This window comes from Protopterus annectens, chromosome 6.part0, assembly GCF_019279795.1.
Source record: "Protopterus annectens isolate FY-2018-M chromosome 6.part0, PAN1.0, whole genome shotgun sequence".
NCBI lineage: Eukaryota > Metazoa > Chordata > Ceratodontiformes > Protopteridae > Protopterus > Protopterus annectens.
The window spans coordinates 1,946,813,915-1,946,829,406 of record NC_056737.1 but is presented as its reverse complement, the minus strand read 5'-3'; the positions used below and the strand labels follow the sequence as shown (position 1 = coordinate 1,946,829,406).

Below are 15,492 nucleotides of genomic sequence, written 5' to 3'. Positions count from 1 at the left end.
TGGACACAAAGCAGTGGAGGTTTAAAAATTATACTAGTAAATTATTAACCAAAGTGAGGTTCAGAAAATGTATATAAGCAACAACTAGGTACACAGGGTTGGCAGCCCACATATAGCTCTTCAGCAGTGGATAATTACTTTCCAGGCCTTAGCATGAACTATGGCCTAATAAAGGTGAGTAAGGGGTACACAAACTTCCAAACAACACTAGAAACTAGGGAAAAAAATCCATAAAATGGATAGCTTCATTGGTATAGAGGGACGTGGATGACATTTGTTTGAAAAGCGATTCAGGCACCTGTTGGAGCTGGCATGGGGAAAGGAAGGAGTCCTGCAGCTTAACTGGCTCACCTCTCTCTGCAGGGTGGGTGGCCACGTGCCTGGGTTCTTAGACTCATTGAGGGAGATCAAAGATCATGTGGGAGTTCTGGCTTTAAGGGGGGTAACACAGCCTTAATGGGTTATGTTGTCTACAGAAGGGAATGGTGCACCTGTTGCACACACTGATCCCTAGGGGAGGTAAAGGATGTGCTACAGGGTTAGGGACTTGGCAGTAAAGTGGTGGATGATGGCTAAACCATAGACTCTTGTCCCAAGGGAAGAAATGGACTTGTATCATCCTAGGCACTTCCGGTAATAAATGGATTAGTAGGTTGCAAAGGGGCTGATGATTTGTGGTGATTGGGGCCCAGGATGACTAAAAAAAAATGTATAAAGTCATTGCAGTAATATCATGCTCTGTTGCTGCTCAATTATCTCAGATCTGGAAAGATAGAATGCCTGAATATATAGAAAATAATGGACAGTAAGTAGTGAAAATAGTAAGTGGCAAAAGTCCAGTAACAAAATAATGAAGCTGTCATAAATGAAAAGGTTGAAGCTGAGCAGTAAGATCTGACTGTGTAGGAGTGACAAACATACATCCAAGACAACTTTATGTATATCCACCTTCTTAATTATGTAGTAAACTGATAGTGTCAACTAGTGAAGAACATGTTCCTGATTTAAGTATATGTTGCTGCTTGTCCCTCCTCTGCCTTTTGTTTTCCCCACCTGCTCTTTTTGCATGTGAATTTGCCTTTTGCTTTGACTTCTGAGCCATCACCAATTCCTTGGAATGCAGACACTCTTCAGCCTTTATTTTGTGACTTTTAATGATTTCTGTATCAGTCATTCACTGTTTTCTTCAATAAGTACAGTATGAACTCACTCCCGTATGAAGGTTATCTTGTATGAATAATGTTTTTTTGCTGCATAGTGTTAAGTGACTGACCAGTATGTCAATCTCATCTCTGAAGTATAATCCTTTCTATTTCAGAGCATGTATGAATGCAGAAGCCTGGATAATTTATCATGTTCTTCACCTCTGAATGTCCTGGAACCAGTAAGTAAAAAATGCTTAAAAAATGTCCAGTTCATTCATTCTTTCCTTCTTTCCAGTTATTTAGGATCTCCTCAGTCTTGTGTTCCTTCTTTCAGAATGCCTGCCAGCTTAACTCTGCCTTCACATTACCTGAGTGTGTCTAGCAAGAAACTGTAGTGTAAGTTGCTGAGGAAGTGTGTTGAGAAGAAATGGGGGCGCAAGTAACAAAAAACTGAGGGTAATGCTACTCAATGCCAGAAGTCTAAACCTCAAAATGCATGCACTCGAGGCACTCCTCAGTATAGAGAAAGTCGATATATGTGCACTAACAGAAACCTGGTTTAAGGCTCCAGAGAACACCCCAGCACTACCAGGCTACAAACTCATACCATACATTTCGACCACAGAACCCAAACCGGAATACAAAAGGTGGGGGCGTATCCATATTCATCAAGGATACCCACATCTCCAGGTTAGTGGCACAGCATGATGCTTCAGAGATCATTCACGTGCAACTAACAATGGGCAAAGCTGCAATTCAAATTGTAGCTTGCTACAGATCACCAACCATGTCCCAGGCACCCCATTCCACATTTCTGGAAAAACTGGGAAACATAAAGGTCCTACCAAACACCCTAATATTGGGTGATTTCAATTGCCCAAACATTAACTGGGAGACCTACTCGAGTACTAATTCCCTTGCCCAACTTTTCCGAGAATTTATAAACTCAAACGCCCCGGTTCAACTGGTCAACACTCCCACCAGAGATGACAACATATTGGACCTGGTCATCACCAACATGGACGACCGGTGTTCCACACCAGAGATCAACCCCTCACTGCTTAGATCTGACCATAAACAAATCACTTTGGATATCCTTATTCCGCCCCCACACCCAGACAAGAAAACCACCATGAAAAACTTTTCAAAAGCAAACTTCACATTACTTAAGACCGAGGTGGAAAGATGTCCTTCAAGGATGCATCTGCAGTCATAACATATAGGTTGTCCTGCCTCAGGCAGCCCTTCGGTCGGCCGGATTCCAAAGTCTGGGTCTGGCCTCGGCTGATGTCGCACTTTCCCCGACGTCAGAGCATCTGGGGTATAAAAGCATCAGCCGACGCCATTTTCCTCAGTCTTTCTTGCCGCGCGGTGCCCGAAGCAGAAGCTGTTCACAAGTGCCAGTCGGTCAGATCCAGCGATTTCAGCTACCGAAGACTTCGAAAAAAGCTAAGTACCCCGTTGGGGACTCTTTCTTGCCTCAGCCGATGTCAGACAAAGTAAATAATTGTTTAACTTGTGGGAAACAAATACCTCATCAGGATTTCCATTCTTACTGCCTTCCTTGCTTAGGTCCAGACCACGACGTATCGGCCTGTTTAGCCTGTGCCTCCTTTAACCGACTAACTCTTAGACGTCGGTCGGAGTTTGCAGAGGAATTTTTTTGAGCCGCTTTTGCTTATAAAATGCCGTCGGAGACTCCGACTTCGCATATGGTCAAAAAACGCAAGGAAAAGGACCGACACTCGCGGCCCGCGGTTTTGGCTGAAACCACGGCTAGGCGTACCGCGAGTGTCTCGGTTTCAGCCGAAACAGAGTCCTCTGCGAATCCTTCTTCCGAAACCAAACTTCCGACCACCGAGGCCTGAGAGGCCCCGGCTGAGTCTGCTTCAGAACTACCTACCGAAGCTAGTGTTCAGGAATTGTCCGACACCATACCTTTGGACATTTCTACCCCTACACGTGGGGCAGCTAGGCCCCCTGCTTCCATGTCCATTAAGGCCTTTTCAAGGGCTAAAGCTGCCAAACTTTCAAAAGCTTTGCCTGCCAAATCTACCTCCCAGAGGCCTTCCTCTAGTTCACAGATCCTCAGCCTTGCTGAGGACCTTATTTCCTTAATTAGGGGTTCACAACCTCACCCAGACAGGGCCTCTTAACCTCCTCCAGACAAAAGGCCCAGGACTGACCCCTCTGATCCACACTCCTCAGATGATTCCACGGATGGATCTGAGTTGTCAGACCACCAGGAAGGGGCTTACTCGCCTTATGAGGATTCAGATGCAGAGGAATCTATCCCTTCGGCCTCCCCTCCTGAAGAGTTTTCCTTTGGTGAGACTCTACACTCCATGAGAGAGCATTTTCAATGGCAAGGTCAAGATTTCTCTGATTCTAGAAAAAGATTAAGGACCTTTTTGCATTTGCCTCAGCATAGGCCCTTAGCTATACCTCCTGTTTTGAATGTAATTGATGATGTGTACAATGATGTCAGTACAGCCCCTGATACTCTCCCTCCGGCCCCTGCCAAACCTGACAGATACTACAGGGTCCCGGATTCTCATTTCCATTTGTATAAAGCCCATTCTGCAGACCCAGAAACTATTTCTCAGGGCCCTAAAGGGGTTGCGGCCGCTACTGCCAAAAATCCTCTACCCTCTGACAGAGAGTCTAGAGCTTTAGAGAGATGGGGAAAGAAGGTGTATACTTCTGCAACTCTTTCTGTCAGGGCATTAAACTGTCAATTTCATATGATACAGTACCAGGAGTATTTGTTAGATGAACTGAATAAGAAACTTTCTTCTCCTGAACCCCTAGACCGTAAATCCCTTCAGGATTTGGTACACAACTATCACAACAGGTTATTAATCATTTCTTAAAATGTGGCTATGATGCACTGGAGGCTTCATTTAGATCAGCTCTGACTGGGGCAGTTATTCGTAGGCATGCCTGGCTGAAGGAGCAATCTTTGCCAGACCATGTCAAAGCTAAACTCCTGGATGCTCCAATGGAGAAACAATTTGGCTCCTCTGCTCAGGAGATCTTAAAAAAGGTTGAAGAAAAGGCAAAATCTGTGCAAACAGTTAAAGATTTCCTGCAAGTTCAACCACCGAGATTCAGCAGAAACTGGCCTACTAAGAATTGGTCCTTTCCAGACTCGGACAGAGCCCAGAGAGGCAGGAACAGGCGCCCTAGAGGCAGAGGTCAATCGAAGGGCTCCTACAGAGGCCGTCAGTGGCAGCCTGCCAACCAGAGGAGTACTGCAACAGCAACAACAACAAGTACTACACCAGGACAGGGTCAATGACTTAACTCTGATTCCGCCTACCAGGGATCAACTAGAAGCACCCTTGGGCAGAAAGCTGGCTTTATTCTCAAAAAACTGGCATTATATCACAAAGGATACATGGACACTGCAAATAATAGACAAAGGATACAGGTTTCACTTTCACACTTAGCCAAAAAGAGGCGGAATGCCAAACCTTCCACCAAATCAGAGGGCAGAGGCTTTAAAACAAATCAGCAATTTACTTCAGATGAAAGCTATAGAAAAGGTACCATGTTCAGAACAAGGCCAAGGATTTTACTCCAGACTATTCCTTGTACCAAGAAAGGAAAATCAATGGAGGCCTATTCTCGACATGTCCGCACTGAACACTTCTCATTTTGCCAAAATTCAAAATGCTGACCCTACAGCAACTTCTTCCCATGTTGGGCAAGGAGTCTTGGCTGGTGACTCTAGATCTCAAGGAGGCATACCTGCACGTCCTTATTCGACCAAACTGCAGAAGACACCTCAGATTTCTTGCAGGATCAGAGCATTATCTATTCTCAGCATTGCCTTTTGGCTTATCTACTGCGCCCAGAGTATTCACGAAATGCCTGGCATCAGTAATTGCACATTGCAGACTACAGGCAATTCAAATTTACCCATACCTGGACGACTGCCTAATACAAGCGGACAACAAGGAAAATTTGATAAAGGACTTGGCCTATGCCATACACCTACTACAGACCTTGGGATACACAGTCAACATCCAAAAGTCAAGACTAGTACCATCCCAAAGGATAACCTTTTTGGGTGCAGATCTGGACACAACCACCCAAATGGCCTTTCTCACAGAAGAAAAACAAAAACAACTTCCAGATTACTTCATGATATTGACAAGACAAACTCAGCTTACTGCAAGGAAAATCCTGCAGGCCCTGGGTTACATGGCATCTTGCATAATTCTAATACCGCATGCCAGGCTGCATATGAGGAAATTACAATGGTACCTCAGGAGTGTATGGTCTCAGCACAGTCACATTTTAGAAACCATGATACCAATCATTCCATGCCTTCAAAAGGAATTCCTGTGGTGGGCTCAGGCCTGCCAGTCCAACAGAGGGTTGCCTTTCAACAAACCAAAACCAAGGCAGACCATCACCATGGACGCCTCAGACCGAGGATGGGGAGCACACATGGAGGACAAATGTATCCAAGGCCTATGGCCTCAAGGACAGCTAAGCATGCACATAAACCAAAAGGAAATGCTGGCAGTGAGGCATGCTATCGAGGCATTCAAACCCTTCCTCCAACAAGGACACCTGCTAATAAGGACAGACAACACCACGGTCATGTGGTACATAAACAAGCAGGGAGGCACACATTCCTACCCTCTATGCCGGATGGCTATGAATCTGTGGGAACTATGCCTGAATCTCAATATCCAACTACAGGCCCAATTCGTGCCAGGGAAAGAAAATGCACTGGCGGACAGCTTAAGCAGAACTACCATGGATGCACACAAATGGATGCTGTACCCAGACATCTTCCAACTCATAGCAAAGACATGGGGAATGCCGGAGATAGATTTGTTCGCCTCCCCACTCAACAATCAACTGAAGACATTCTGCTCAAGGACATACCACCCACAAGCTTGGAGGGTGGAGACTCTCTCTTTCAGCTGGAAAGCCCTAACAGTATATGCCTTCCCACCTCTCCCATTGATGTACAAGGTTCTACTGAAGATCAGGGAGGAACAGCCAAAAGTGATACTAATAGCTCCGGACTGGCCAAGACAACACTGGTATCCATTACTGAGAAGCATGTCTCAGGCAAAATCATGGCCTCTCCCCCTATGGCCTCTTCTTCTGACGCAGAACAATTTCAAGACCCTGCATCCCAACTTGAAAACATTGCAGCTAACTGCCTGGAAAATTCCTTAAATCCCAAACAAACTATTTTATCTCAGAGGGTGAAGGACATTATCCTGGAGGCTCGCAGGCCTTCCACAAGGAAGACATACTCAGCTAAATGGAAGAGATTTCTCATTTGGAGCACATCAAAGGGCACAGATGTCACAGTGGCAAACCTAACACATATCCTGGAATACTTAGCAGAATTGTTCCACAATGGCCTGTCCTATTCTTCCATTAAGATTCATGCTTCAGCAATTTCAGCAGAATACAATGTGGATCCACCTATCTTCTCACACCCTCTCCTCAGACAATTTCTGAGAGGGATCAAAAATATTAAACCTCCAAGAAGACCCCCTCTACCTGCCTGGGATCTCAACTTTGTGCTGGAGAAACTGACACTACCTCCTTTTGAACCAGCAGCATCAGCGGATCTACAGTTCCTATCTTGGAAAACTGCATTCCTTCTGGCAATCACCTCAGCAAGAAGAGTATCTGAGTTACAAGCATTAATGGCAGTGCAGCCTTTTCTTATTTTCCACCAGGACAGGGTGTCACTAAGAACCAACCCTACCCTTATGCCAAAGGTGGTATCTAGGGTATCCTTGAACCAAGCTATTCACTTGCCTACATTCTTCCCTAATCCACAGAATAGAGGGGAAAAACTTTTGCACACCCTGGATATACACAGACAACTACATGGACAGAACAAAAACTAGCAGAAAAACTGACCAACTTTTTGTAACATATGCAACTGGGGTGTAAGGAAGAGCAATTTCCAAACAGACAATTTCAAAATGGATAGGAAATTGCATTCGCTTTTGCTACTCCTTTCATGGAAAGACAGTTCCTGAAAATATCAGGCCTCACTCCACAAGGGCCACGGCCACCACTACAGCCTTCCTACAGGGGGTGGCTACCAAGGACATTTTAGAAGCTGCTACTTGGAGCTCAGTGCATACATTTGCCAAGCATTACAATCTACCTTTATACTCTAGATCCAGAGCAGGGTTTAAAACTGCAGTCCTGCAGGGGATCTTAACTACACCATCCTTTTCTTAGTACCTCCTCCCCCAGATTGGCTATGGTATTCTACCCATATGTTATGACTGCAGATGCATCCTTGAAGGACATAGTACAGTTTTGTACCTACCATAAATGTAGATGTCCGATAGGTATGCATCTGCAGTCAGGATTACCCTCCCTCCTTCCCCTCTGTGGTATTCCTAGGGTGCTTACCCCTCTTTTAGCTAGCTGGGGGAATCTATTATGGTGTATTTGTTTGTTTATACATGTATATAATTTGCAAATGTTTGGAACTTTTCAGCATTTATCCAAATTTAGCCTTCCTAGAGGGCACCTGGCATCTGGGGCAAGAAAAACTGAGGAAAATGGCGTCGGCTGATGCTTTTATACCCCAGACGCTCTGACGTCTGGGAAAGTGCGACATCAGCCGAGGCCAGACCCAGACTTTGGAATCCGGCCGACCGAAGGGCTGCCTGAGGCAGGACAACCCATATGTTATGACTGCAGATGCATACCTATCGGACATCTACATTTATGGTAGGTACAAAACTGCACTTTTCAAAGCCCCCATGCTGAAGGGATAACACTTCCAAGCTGCAAAATCCTTTACTAATGCATTCTATGGGCAGCTACAAGAATGCATGGATCGTGCCATCCCAAGCAAAACCGAGACTCACTCCACCAAGAAAAAGAAACCAGTCTGGTGGACTCCTGCCATAAACAAGCTATTCAATAGAAGGAGGAAACTAGTACAGTAAAGAGTAAAATCCCAAGAAGGGAAGACATCCCTGATCAGTATCAGCAAGAAACTACGATCCTTCATAAAATCATCTAAGTCGAGCTTTGAAAGAAAAATTGCCAAGGACTCCAAAGATAACTACAAGGCATTCTTTAGCTATGTCAAGAATCTAAGTGGCAATGCTCAGATCTGCTCAGAGTTAGTGCAGAATGGCACAAAGTACTCTGAACCGACCAATATCGCCAACATCCTGGCAGACAGGTTCAGTGCCAACCTCACCCCCCTCTCACTCCCAAAAGGGCCCGTAATCATACCAGAAGAATGTAGAGTCCCTGAAATCACAGACACTCAGGTTAAAACAGCCCTCTCCAAAGCCAAAAACACAGCATCAACGTGACCGGACGGTGTCCCAGGCTGCGTCCTACACAAGCTGAAAGACGAACTAATCCCTCACCTAAACACACTGTTCATACTCAGCCTCTCCACAGGCTACATACCCATAGAGTGGCGCACAGCAATGGTTATTCCACTCCACAAAGGCGGAGCCACAACAAGCCCTGGGAACTATCGCCCTATAAGCTTGACTAGCTTGGTCTGCAAGGCTATGGAGCGCATCATCATGGAACTCATTAACAGAGGCATTGGGAATCTCCAAACACTGGACTCTACCCAGTTTGGCTTTAAGGGCAGATCATGCCTCCTAAACCTGGTGGACTTCTCTGAGACGGTTACTAAGGCTATAGACGAGGGAAAGGTGGTGCAACACAGCCTACCTAGACCTTGCTAAGCCTTCAAAACCATTCCCCATTCTGGTATTATAGACAGGCTCACCAGCCTGAACATAAACCCCTAAGTCTCAAGATGGGTTGCCAACTGGCTCACAGACAGAACCCACATGGTGAGAGTTGCGGGAGCTAGGTCCGACTCTAAACCGGTTACAAGTGGCGTTCCCCAGGACTCAGTCCTAGGACGCCTCCTGTTCAGCATGTACTTCTCAGAGGTACAGGCAAGCACAGGAGGACTATGGCTGACCAAGTTTGCATTAGACTGCAAACTAGGGGCTATAATTTACTCTCCAGCTGACGCAGACATCCTCCAAAAGGGTCTCATTGAGATGGATACCTGGTGTCAAAATCATGGCCTCAAGCTAAATGCCAAAAAGTGCATAGTCATCCCCTTTGGAAAAAACAAAGTACCCACAAACTACCACATAGGTGGTAGTCCCCTAAATACGGAAGTCGTAATAAGGGATCTGGGGACTCCAGTAGATAGTAATCTCACATTTGATAATCACATTGCCAAAGTGATTAGAAAATCCTTCTACTTGGCCCACCTAATCACAAAAGGGTTCTCATCCATATCAAAAGAGGTCATTGTGCCCCTCTACTCATCAGACCCATCTTAGAGTACAATGCCCCATTTGGGATGTAACTTACAAGACACCTGCAACAGCTGGAAACACCAAAGAAGTACTTCACCAGGAGGATCGCTGGCCTCAAACAGATGCCCTATACAGCTCGACTGAAGAAACTCCACTTGTACTCTGTTGCATACCGCCTGCTCAGATGTGATCTCTGCCTGACATACAAGGCCATGTCCAACTCAGAATTGATGGACATGCTCCACCTAAAGAAAACCTTATCCCCTCAAGCCACGTGCTCTAGGGATCTAAACCTTGCCACAACAATAAATAGGACATGCTGTAGGGATAGATTCCTGTCCCAGAGACTTCCCATGCTTTGGAACAAAATCCCAATCTACATTAGGCAGAACTCCACGTTAACACTCTTCAAAAGAAACCTTGACGAGTGGATGGGAAATGGAAAGTTTACCTCGGGGATCACTTCAGTGGCTGTGCTGGACAGAGGCACAGGGAATTAATCTAAGTGGGGGGGGGGGGCGACGAAAGCCAACACATTCTGCCTAGGCTTATAAATGCCTTCGGGCACTTAGCCTAGTACCAACCTATGAACCTAGTATGGCACCATCCTGACAGTTTTAGAGAACTTTTTTTTTTTTTTTTGGTATTTCCTACTTAATACCTATTGTATGTGCATGCCTGTTGATTGGAGTCCATGGTCTCTGCTAAGAACTATTTGTCCTTGATTGGAAATACTGTCCCCTTGGTATGGAGCTGGTAGAAATACTGCTCCACAATAATCTCCATGTACTTTTCTTGGGGATCAGAATCGCATGTTAAACCAGAGGTGCCTGGGTCATAATCTGGACTGTACCTCTCTCTTGCATGTCCACTTTTTCTTAATTTTACAGTGTAAACTTTCACTGCTTACAGCATGTAGACTGCATTATTTCCACATATTTACATTTTTTGTCATCCTTCAAAAGCAGGTAGTAAATGTGATGCTGAAAAAATGTTTATGCTTAATTTTATTGTGCAGTTTCTGCTTTATATTTGTTTATTTTTGTTCCTAAGCAGCACCCAATGATCCTGTTTTTCTGTCAAACTGAGCCCTAGAGCTATAAAAAGATAGTACCGTTTGGTTTTGTTTTTCAGTTGCCAGTTGCAAGTCAGTACAAGTTGTGTCACAGAATATGCACATGCATCTGTAGCATCTTTACAGTAGTGTTTCTGAAGCTGGACACTTTCAGCAGTCTGTCATTACCATTCGCTGTTTATGATCTTTTCCACAGTAAATAGTCATTTTCCAAACCTTAGTGACAGAAGTTAGCCCTGCAGAACCTTGGATGTAACCCAAATTATCACTGCTCTCTTTTGAACCCCCCCCCCCCAAAAAAAAAAGAATGGTTGAAGGGAAACTCTGTGATGACCATCCATCTTTAATGCCAGTAACTTCTGTTAGAACTTTGGTACTCAGCAAATCAAAGAAGTGTGTTCAGCAGTATATTTACTGCAAGTCCATCTTATGCTTTCACAGTAGATGTTAAGTTGTCTATCTCGCCTTCATTCTTGCTGGATGGGTTCGGAGCCGATCCTCGGCTCCGACTCGGCCAATAGTAAAGCTCGAGAGCTAATTCCACCGGCTCGAGGCTCCCCCATATCCCACAATGCTAGGCAGTAACTCCCCAGATCTCGTTTGCCGCTTAGCTGACGAGGTGCTCTTTCCAACCGGCTCTGCAGGTTAGTTACTTTTATAAAAGTTTTACCAAAGTTAGACCCCTTTAAGTTAATTTTTCAGTAGTTATTACTTAATTACTTAGTTTTTTTACCACTTCCTTACAAATCCCCCCCCCCCCTTTCTAAAAAATTTTCCAAGGGTTCTTCCTTTAGGCCTTAGGCCCCAGTGAGTGTGTTTTTCTAGGGAATTTTTGTTAAATTTAGTTACTTTAATTTTATTTTTAGTGTAATCTGTGTGTTTGTGTGTGATTGCACTACGTGTATATCTTTAGATATGTCTAAAGAATCGAAGGTCTCAGGCTTTAAGTGTGACTCGTGCTGTCAGAAGATGTCTCTGACAGACGGTCACACTTCTTGTGTGTATTGCCTGGGACCTTTACACCTGCAGGACTCTTGTGCTGTCTGTCACGGTTTCAGCCCTAGAGTCCTGCAGGAACGTAACAATAAATTAATCTTAAGAGGCTTGTTGAAGCCCGAGGGTCCCCCGACACAGTCTATGTCAGGGGAACCTAAGTCCTCCAGGCAGTCGGCTCCAGTGTCCGAGCCGTCCTCCAGAGGTTCGAAGACCGTTCAATCGGTTCAACCATCGGCTCCGGCTGGAGCCGATGATTCTAGACCTATTACACGCACTGTGTCCTCTGCTCCGGCTGGAGCCGAGACGGATAAGTCTAAGTCAGTTCCGATACTCTTGTCGGAACCGACTACTAGAAAGAGGTCCAGGTCTCCTTCTATCGGCTCCGTTCATTCGGCTCCAGCCTCACCGCTCTTGTCTGAACGGAGCCATAGGTCACACTCCTCTAGGTCCTCCAGACTTTCAGACCATGATTTGCAGAGGGTGGTGAGTAGACTTCTTAAGTCCGAGGCACTGGCCCAGATGTTACACAGCCTGACTCAACAGTCGATGGCTACCCCTGTTCCACTAGACATTCCTCCTCCGACTCTATTGAGTTCGGAGCCGGTGCTGCTTGGAGCCGAGACTGTGGGAGCGTCGGAACCGATACCTTTCCTTTCGGCGCCGTCATCTGCTCCGATCTTCTCCTTGGAGGGATCTCGGCGCCGGACTTCCCTCATCGGCTCCGAGGGGGCGAGTGGCATCGGACCCTTGTCCGACCCCGCTCTTCCTCTCGGTGCTTTGGCGCTGGTTAGTTCGGCTCCGACATCGGCTTCGGAGCGATCCTTGTCGGTGCCGAGGGAGGTTTTCGGCTCTTCTGAGGGGAGACCTCTGGCCCTGCCTGATAGGGGTGCCTTTGAGGTCATGCGGAGCGTGTTAGAACCTGGTTCTACTCCACAGTCGGCTCCATCAGCTCCTCCCTCTACAGTGCCTGCGGTGATTTCTTCTCACCCCCTTGCTTCGGACCATAGAGAATCTGCGCCTCAAGTATCCCCAGTGGGAATTTCCTCCTCTTCCAAGGCCTCTCCTGATCTTGCAGAAGAACCCCCTAGGAAGAGACAGTGTAAGAGGAAGCACATTGACTCACCTGAGTCTGTCACCTCTGACACTGATTTGGAAGATTCTGAGGGTTCCCCTCGTTCCCCCTCTGAAGAAGTCTCCTTTGCAGACATACTAGAAATCCTGAAGCAGAGGGGGGATTGGCCAGCCCTTAACCCTTCAGAGGACGAATCAGTGTACCTTGAGGTGTTTGGTTCTCGACCTTCCACCTCCTGGGTGTCCCCTCCCTTTGACCCACTCATGGAAGTGGTGGCGAGGAAGGCTTGGACGGCTCCTGACTAGGTGGAACCCACCCCTAGGAGGCCGGCCAAATTTATCACTGCCCCCAAAGACAAGGAGTTTTTGTCCAAAGGTGTCTCTCTGAATGCCATGGTGGAGGCTGCTGCCACCAAGAAGGAATTAGCGGATCCTTCGGTACCTGTTCATCCTCCTAATAAGGAATCTAGGACCATGGACAGGTACGGTAAGCGGATGTTTTCATCAGCGACTTTCTCCATGCGTTCGCTGAATTACCTGTGTCATTTCACTCGTCTCCAGAGGGACTTGCTCAAGGATATGAGTGAAGTGTTGAAGGACCCATCAGCTGTGGGTTTTCAAGATAGGATGAACTCCCAGCTGGCTACCCTTAATTCAGTAGTCAACTCCTCCATGCGCCTGATTTCGTACGCGGCTGATGGAGCGAGCAGAGCCGCAGGTACAGGGGTGGCTTTACGCCGCCATGCCTGGATGCGGCTATGTAGCTTTGCGGACCCTTTCAAGGCGTCCTTCACTAACTCCCCTTTTGACGGATCATCTCTCTTTGGTCCACAAGTGAAGGATACTCTGACAAGGTGCGAGGTGGAAGGTAAGACTCTTTCTGCCATCGGAGTCCGTTTTTCTACCCCTTCTAGGCCTTACCCCAAAGGTCGGAAGGGGGGGAAGATGTGGTTCCGCAAACAGCCACAGGGAGTCTTACCGGATGCACAGAGTCATTTCCCCTCTAGAGGCAGAGGGGGGAACAATAATAATAGACGCTATCCTAGAGGCAGAGGGGGCCCGCAGAATCAGGGTAGTCGAGAAACCTTCTCTGACAAACCCTTTCAGCACCCCTGAGGGGTTGCCCGACTGTCCACCTTCGGAGGCAGTCGGGGGAAGATTATCTCTGTACCCCAAAGCCTGGCTTTCCCTTACTCAAGACAAGTGGGTACAGTCTATCATATCCGAAGGCTACAGAATCCCTTTCATTCGCATCCCAAAACAGTCCGGAAAATCCCTTCCAGACGTTCCACCCAGTCAAAGGGAGCAAGCAGCACTAGAGATTTCGAACCTGCTAGCAAAAAGAGCCATTCAACCAGTTCCAGCAGACCAACGAGGATCCGGAATTTACTCCAAATTCTTTTTGGTTCCAAAGAAAACAGGGGACTGGAGACGCATTTTGGATCTCAGCAACTTGAACAAGTTTGTCAAGAAAACAAAATTTCCGATGGTCACGCTGCAGTCCATCCTGCCCTTTCTGGGCCAGGACAACTGGATGTGCTCCATAGATCTCCAGGATGCGTACTATCACATCAAAATGAACAGACGATCCAGGAGATTTCTCTGCTTCAGGCTAGGGGCCAGTCATTTTTAGTTCAGGGCCCTGCCCTTTGGTCTCACTACAGCCCCCCGAGTGTTCACCAAATGCATGGCAGTGGTCGCCGCTCATTTGAGGGGCCAGGGATTCCAGGTGTTTCCGTATTTAGACGACTGGCTCCTGACTGCCACCACCAGGCATCTACTTCTCTTAGCCAGAGACTACACTTTACAAACCTGTCAGACTCTAGGCATCTCTGTAAATTACGAAAAGTCTGTCTTGTCACCTTGTCAGTCTATTACCTTTATAGGCACAAGATTAGACACAGTCAGTCTGTCAGCCAGACTCGCAGAACAAAGAGTAGCAGACATTCACAAGCAGGTTTCTCTTTTCTTACGACAAAACAAGGTCAAAGTCAGACTGGTGTTGAAAGTCCTAGGGATTATGGCGGCGGCTATTCCTCTCCTCCCCTTAGCCCGCTTTTACATGAGGATTCTTCAGTGGATGCTGTTCACTCAGTGGTCCTTTCAACTTCTACCAATGTCCCACACTATCAGCATAACTCAGTCATGCAGGAATCATCTTCTCTGGTGGGTCACATGTCCCCAACTTCTTCTAGGGAGACCCTTCATTTCCCCGCCCCTGGCTGCAACTCTGACAACGGACGCCTCCCTGATCGGGTGGGGGGGGGCATTACCAGGGCAGGACAGTCCAGGGCACGTGGCAGCCGATCGAGTGCCACTTGCACATAAATGTTCTAGAGATGAGAGCAGTGCTTCTAGTGTTGCAAGCCCTTCAAGACTCTCTTCCCAAGGGAACTATAGCAATTCAGACAGACAATATGTCCGTAGTGTGGTACATCAACAAGCAAGGCGGAACCAAATCTTACCCCTTATGTCGAGAAGCACTCAGACTGTGGCAATGGGCAATCTCTTCTCAGTGCTTCCTGATAGCAGTGCACATTCCCGGCAAGTCCAATGTGATAGCAGACAGATTGAGCAGAGCAATACTCATGCCTCACGAGTGGTCTCTGAAGAAATCAGTGTTGGAAGAAGTTTTTCGAACTTGGGGCCAACCTCGCTGCGATCTTTTTGCCACTCCCCAAAACAGCAAGTGTGTCGATTTCTTCACTCTCTTTCCCCTACCAGGTCATCCCATCAGAGACGCTCTAGCTCACGATTGGCCTCCGGGACTTCTGTATGCCTTTCCCCCCTTCCCACTGATACCTCAGCTGATTCGGAAAGCCATTGCTTTGAAGGCCTTAATGATCCTCATTGCCCCTTATTGGCCTTGACAAGTTTGGTTTCC

At 46.8% G+C, this 15,492-nt stretch overlaps 1 protein-coding gene across 2 annotated transcripts in view; it reads left to right on the top strand.

The window, feature by feature from the left end:
- The window catches only part of ITPRID2 (ITPR interacting domain containing 2), a 1,100,178-nt gene that overhangs the window by 936,122 nt on the left and 148,564 nt on the right, over positions 1-15,492 (top strand). For both annotated transcript variants that reach the window (XM_044075259.1, XM_044075260.1), the window contains one exon: positions 1,319-1,384. In XM_044075259.1, coding sequence (XP_043931194.1) covers positions 1,319-1,384 — 66 coding nt within the window. The remainder of the gene's footprint in view (positions 1-1,318; positions 1,385-15,492) is intronic.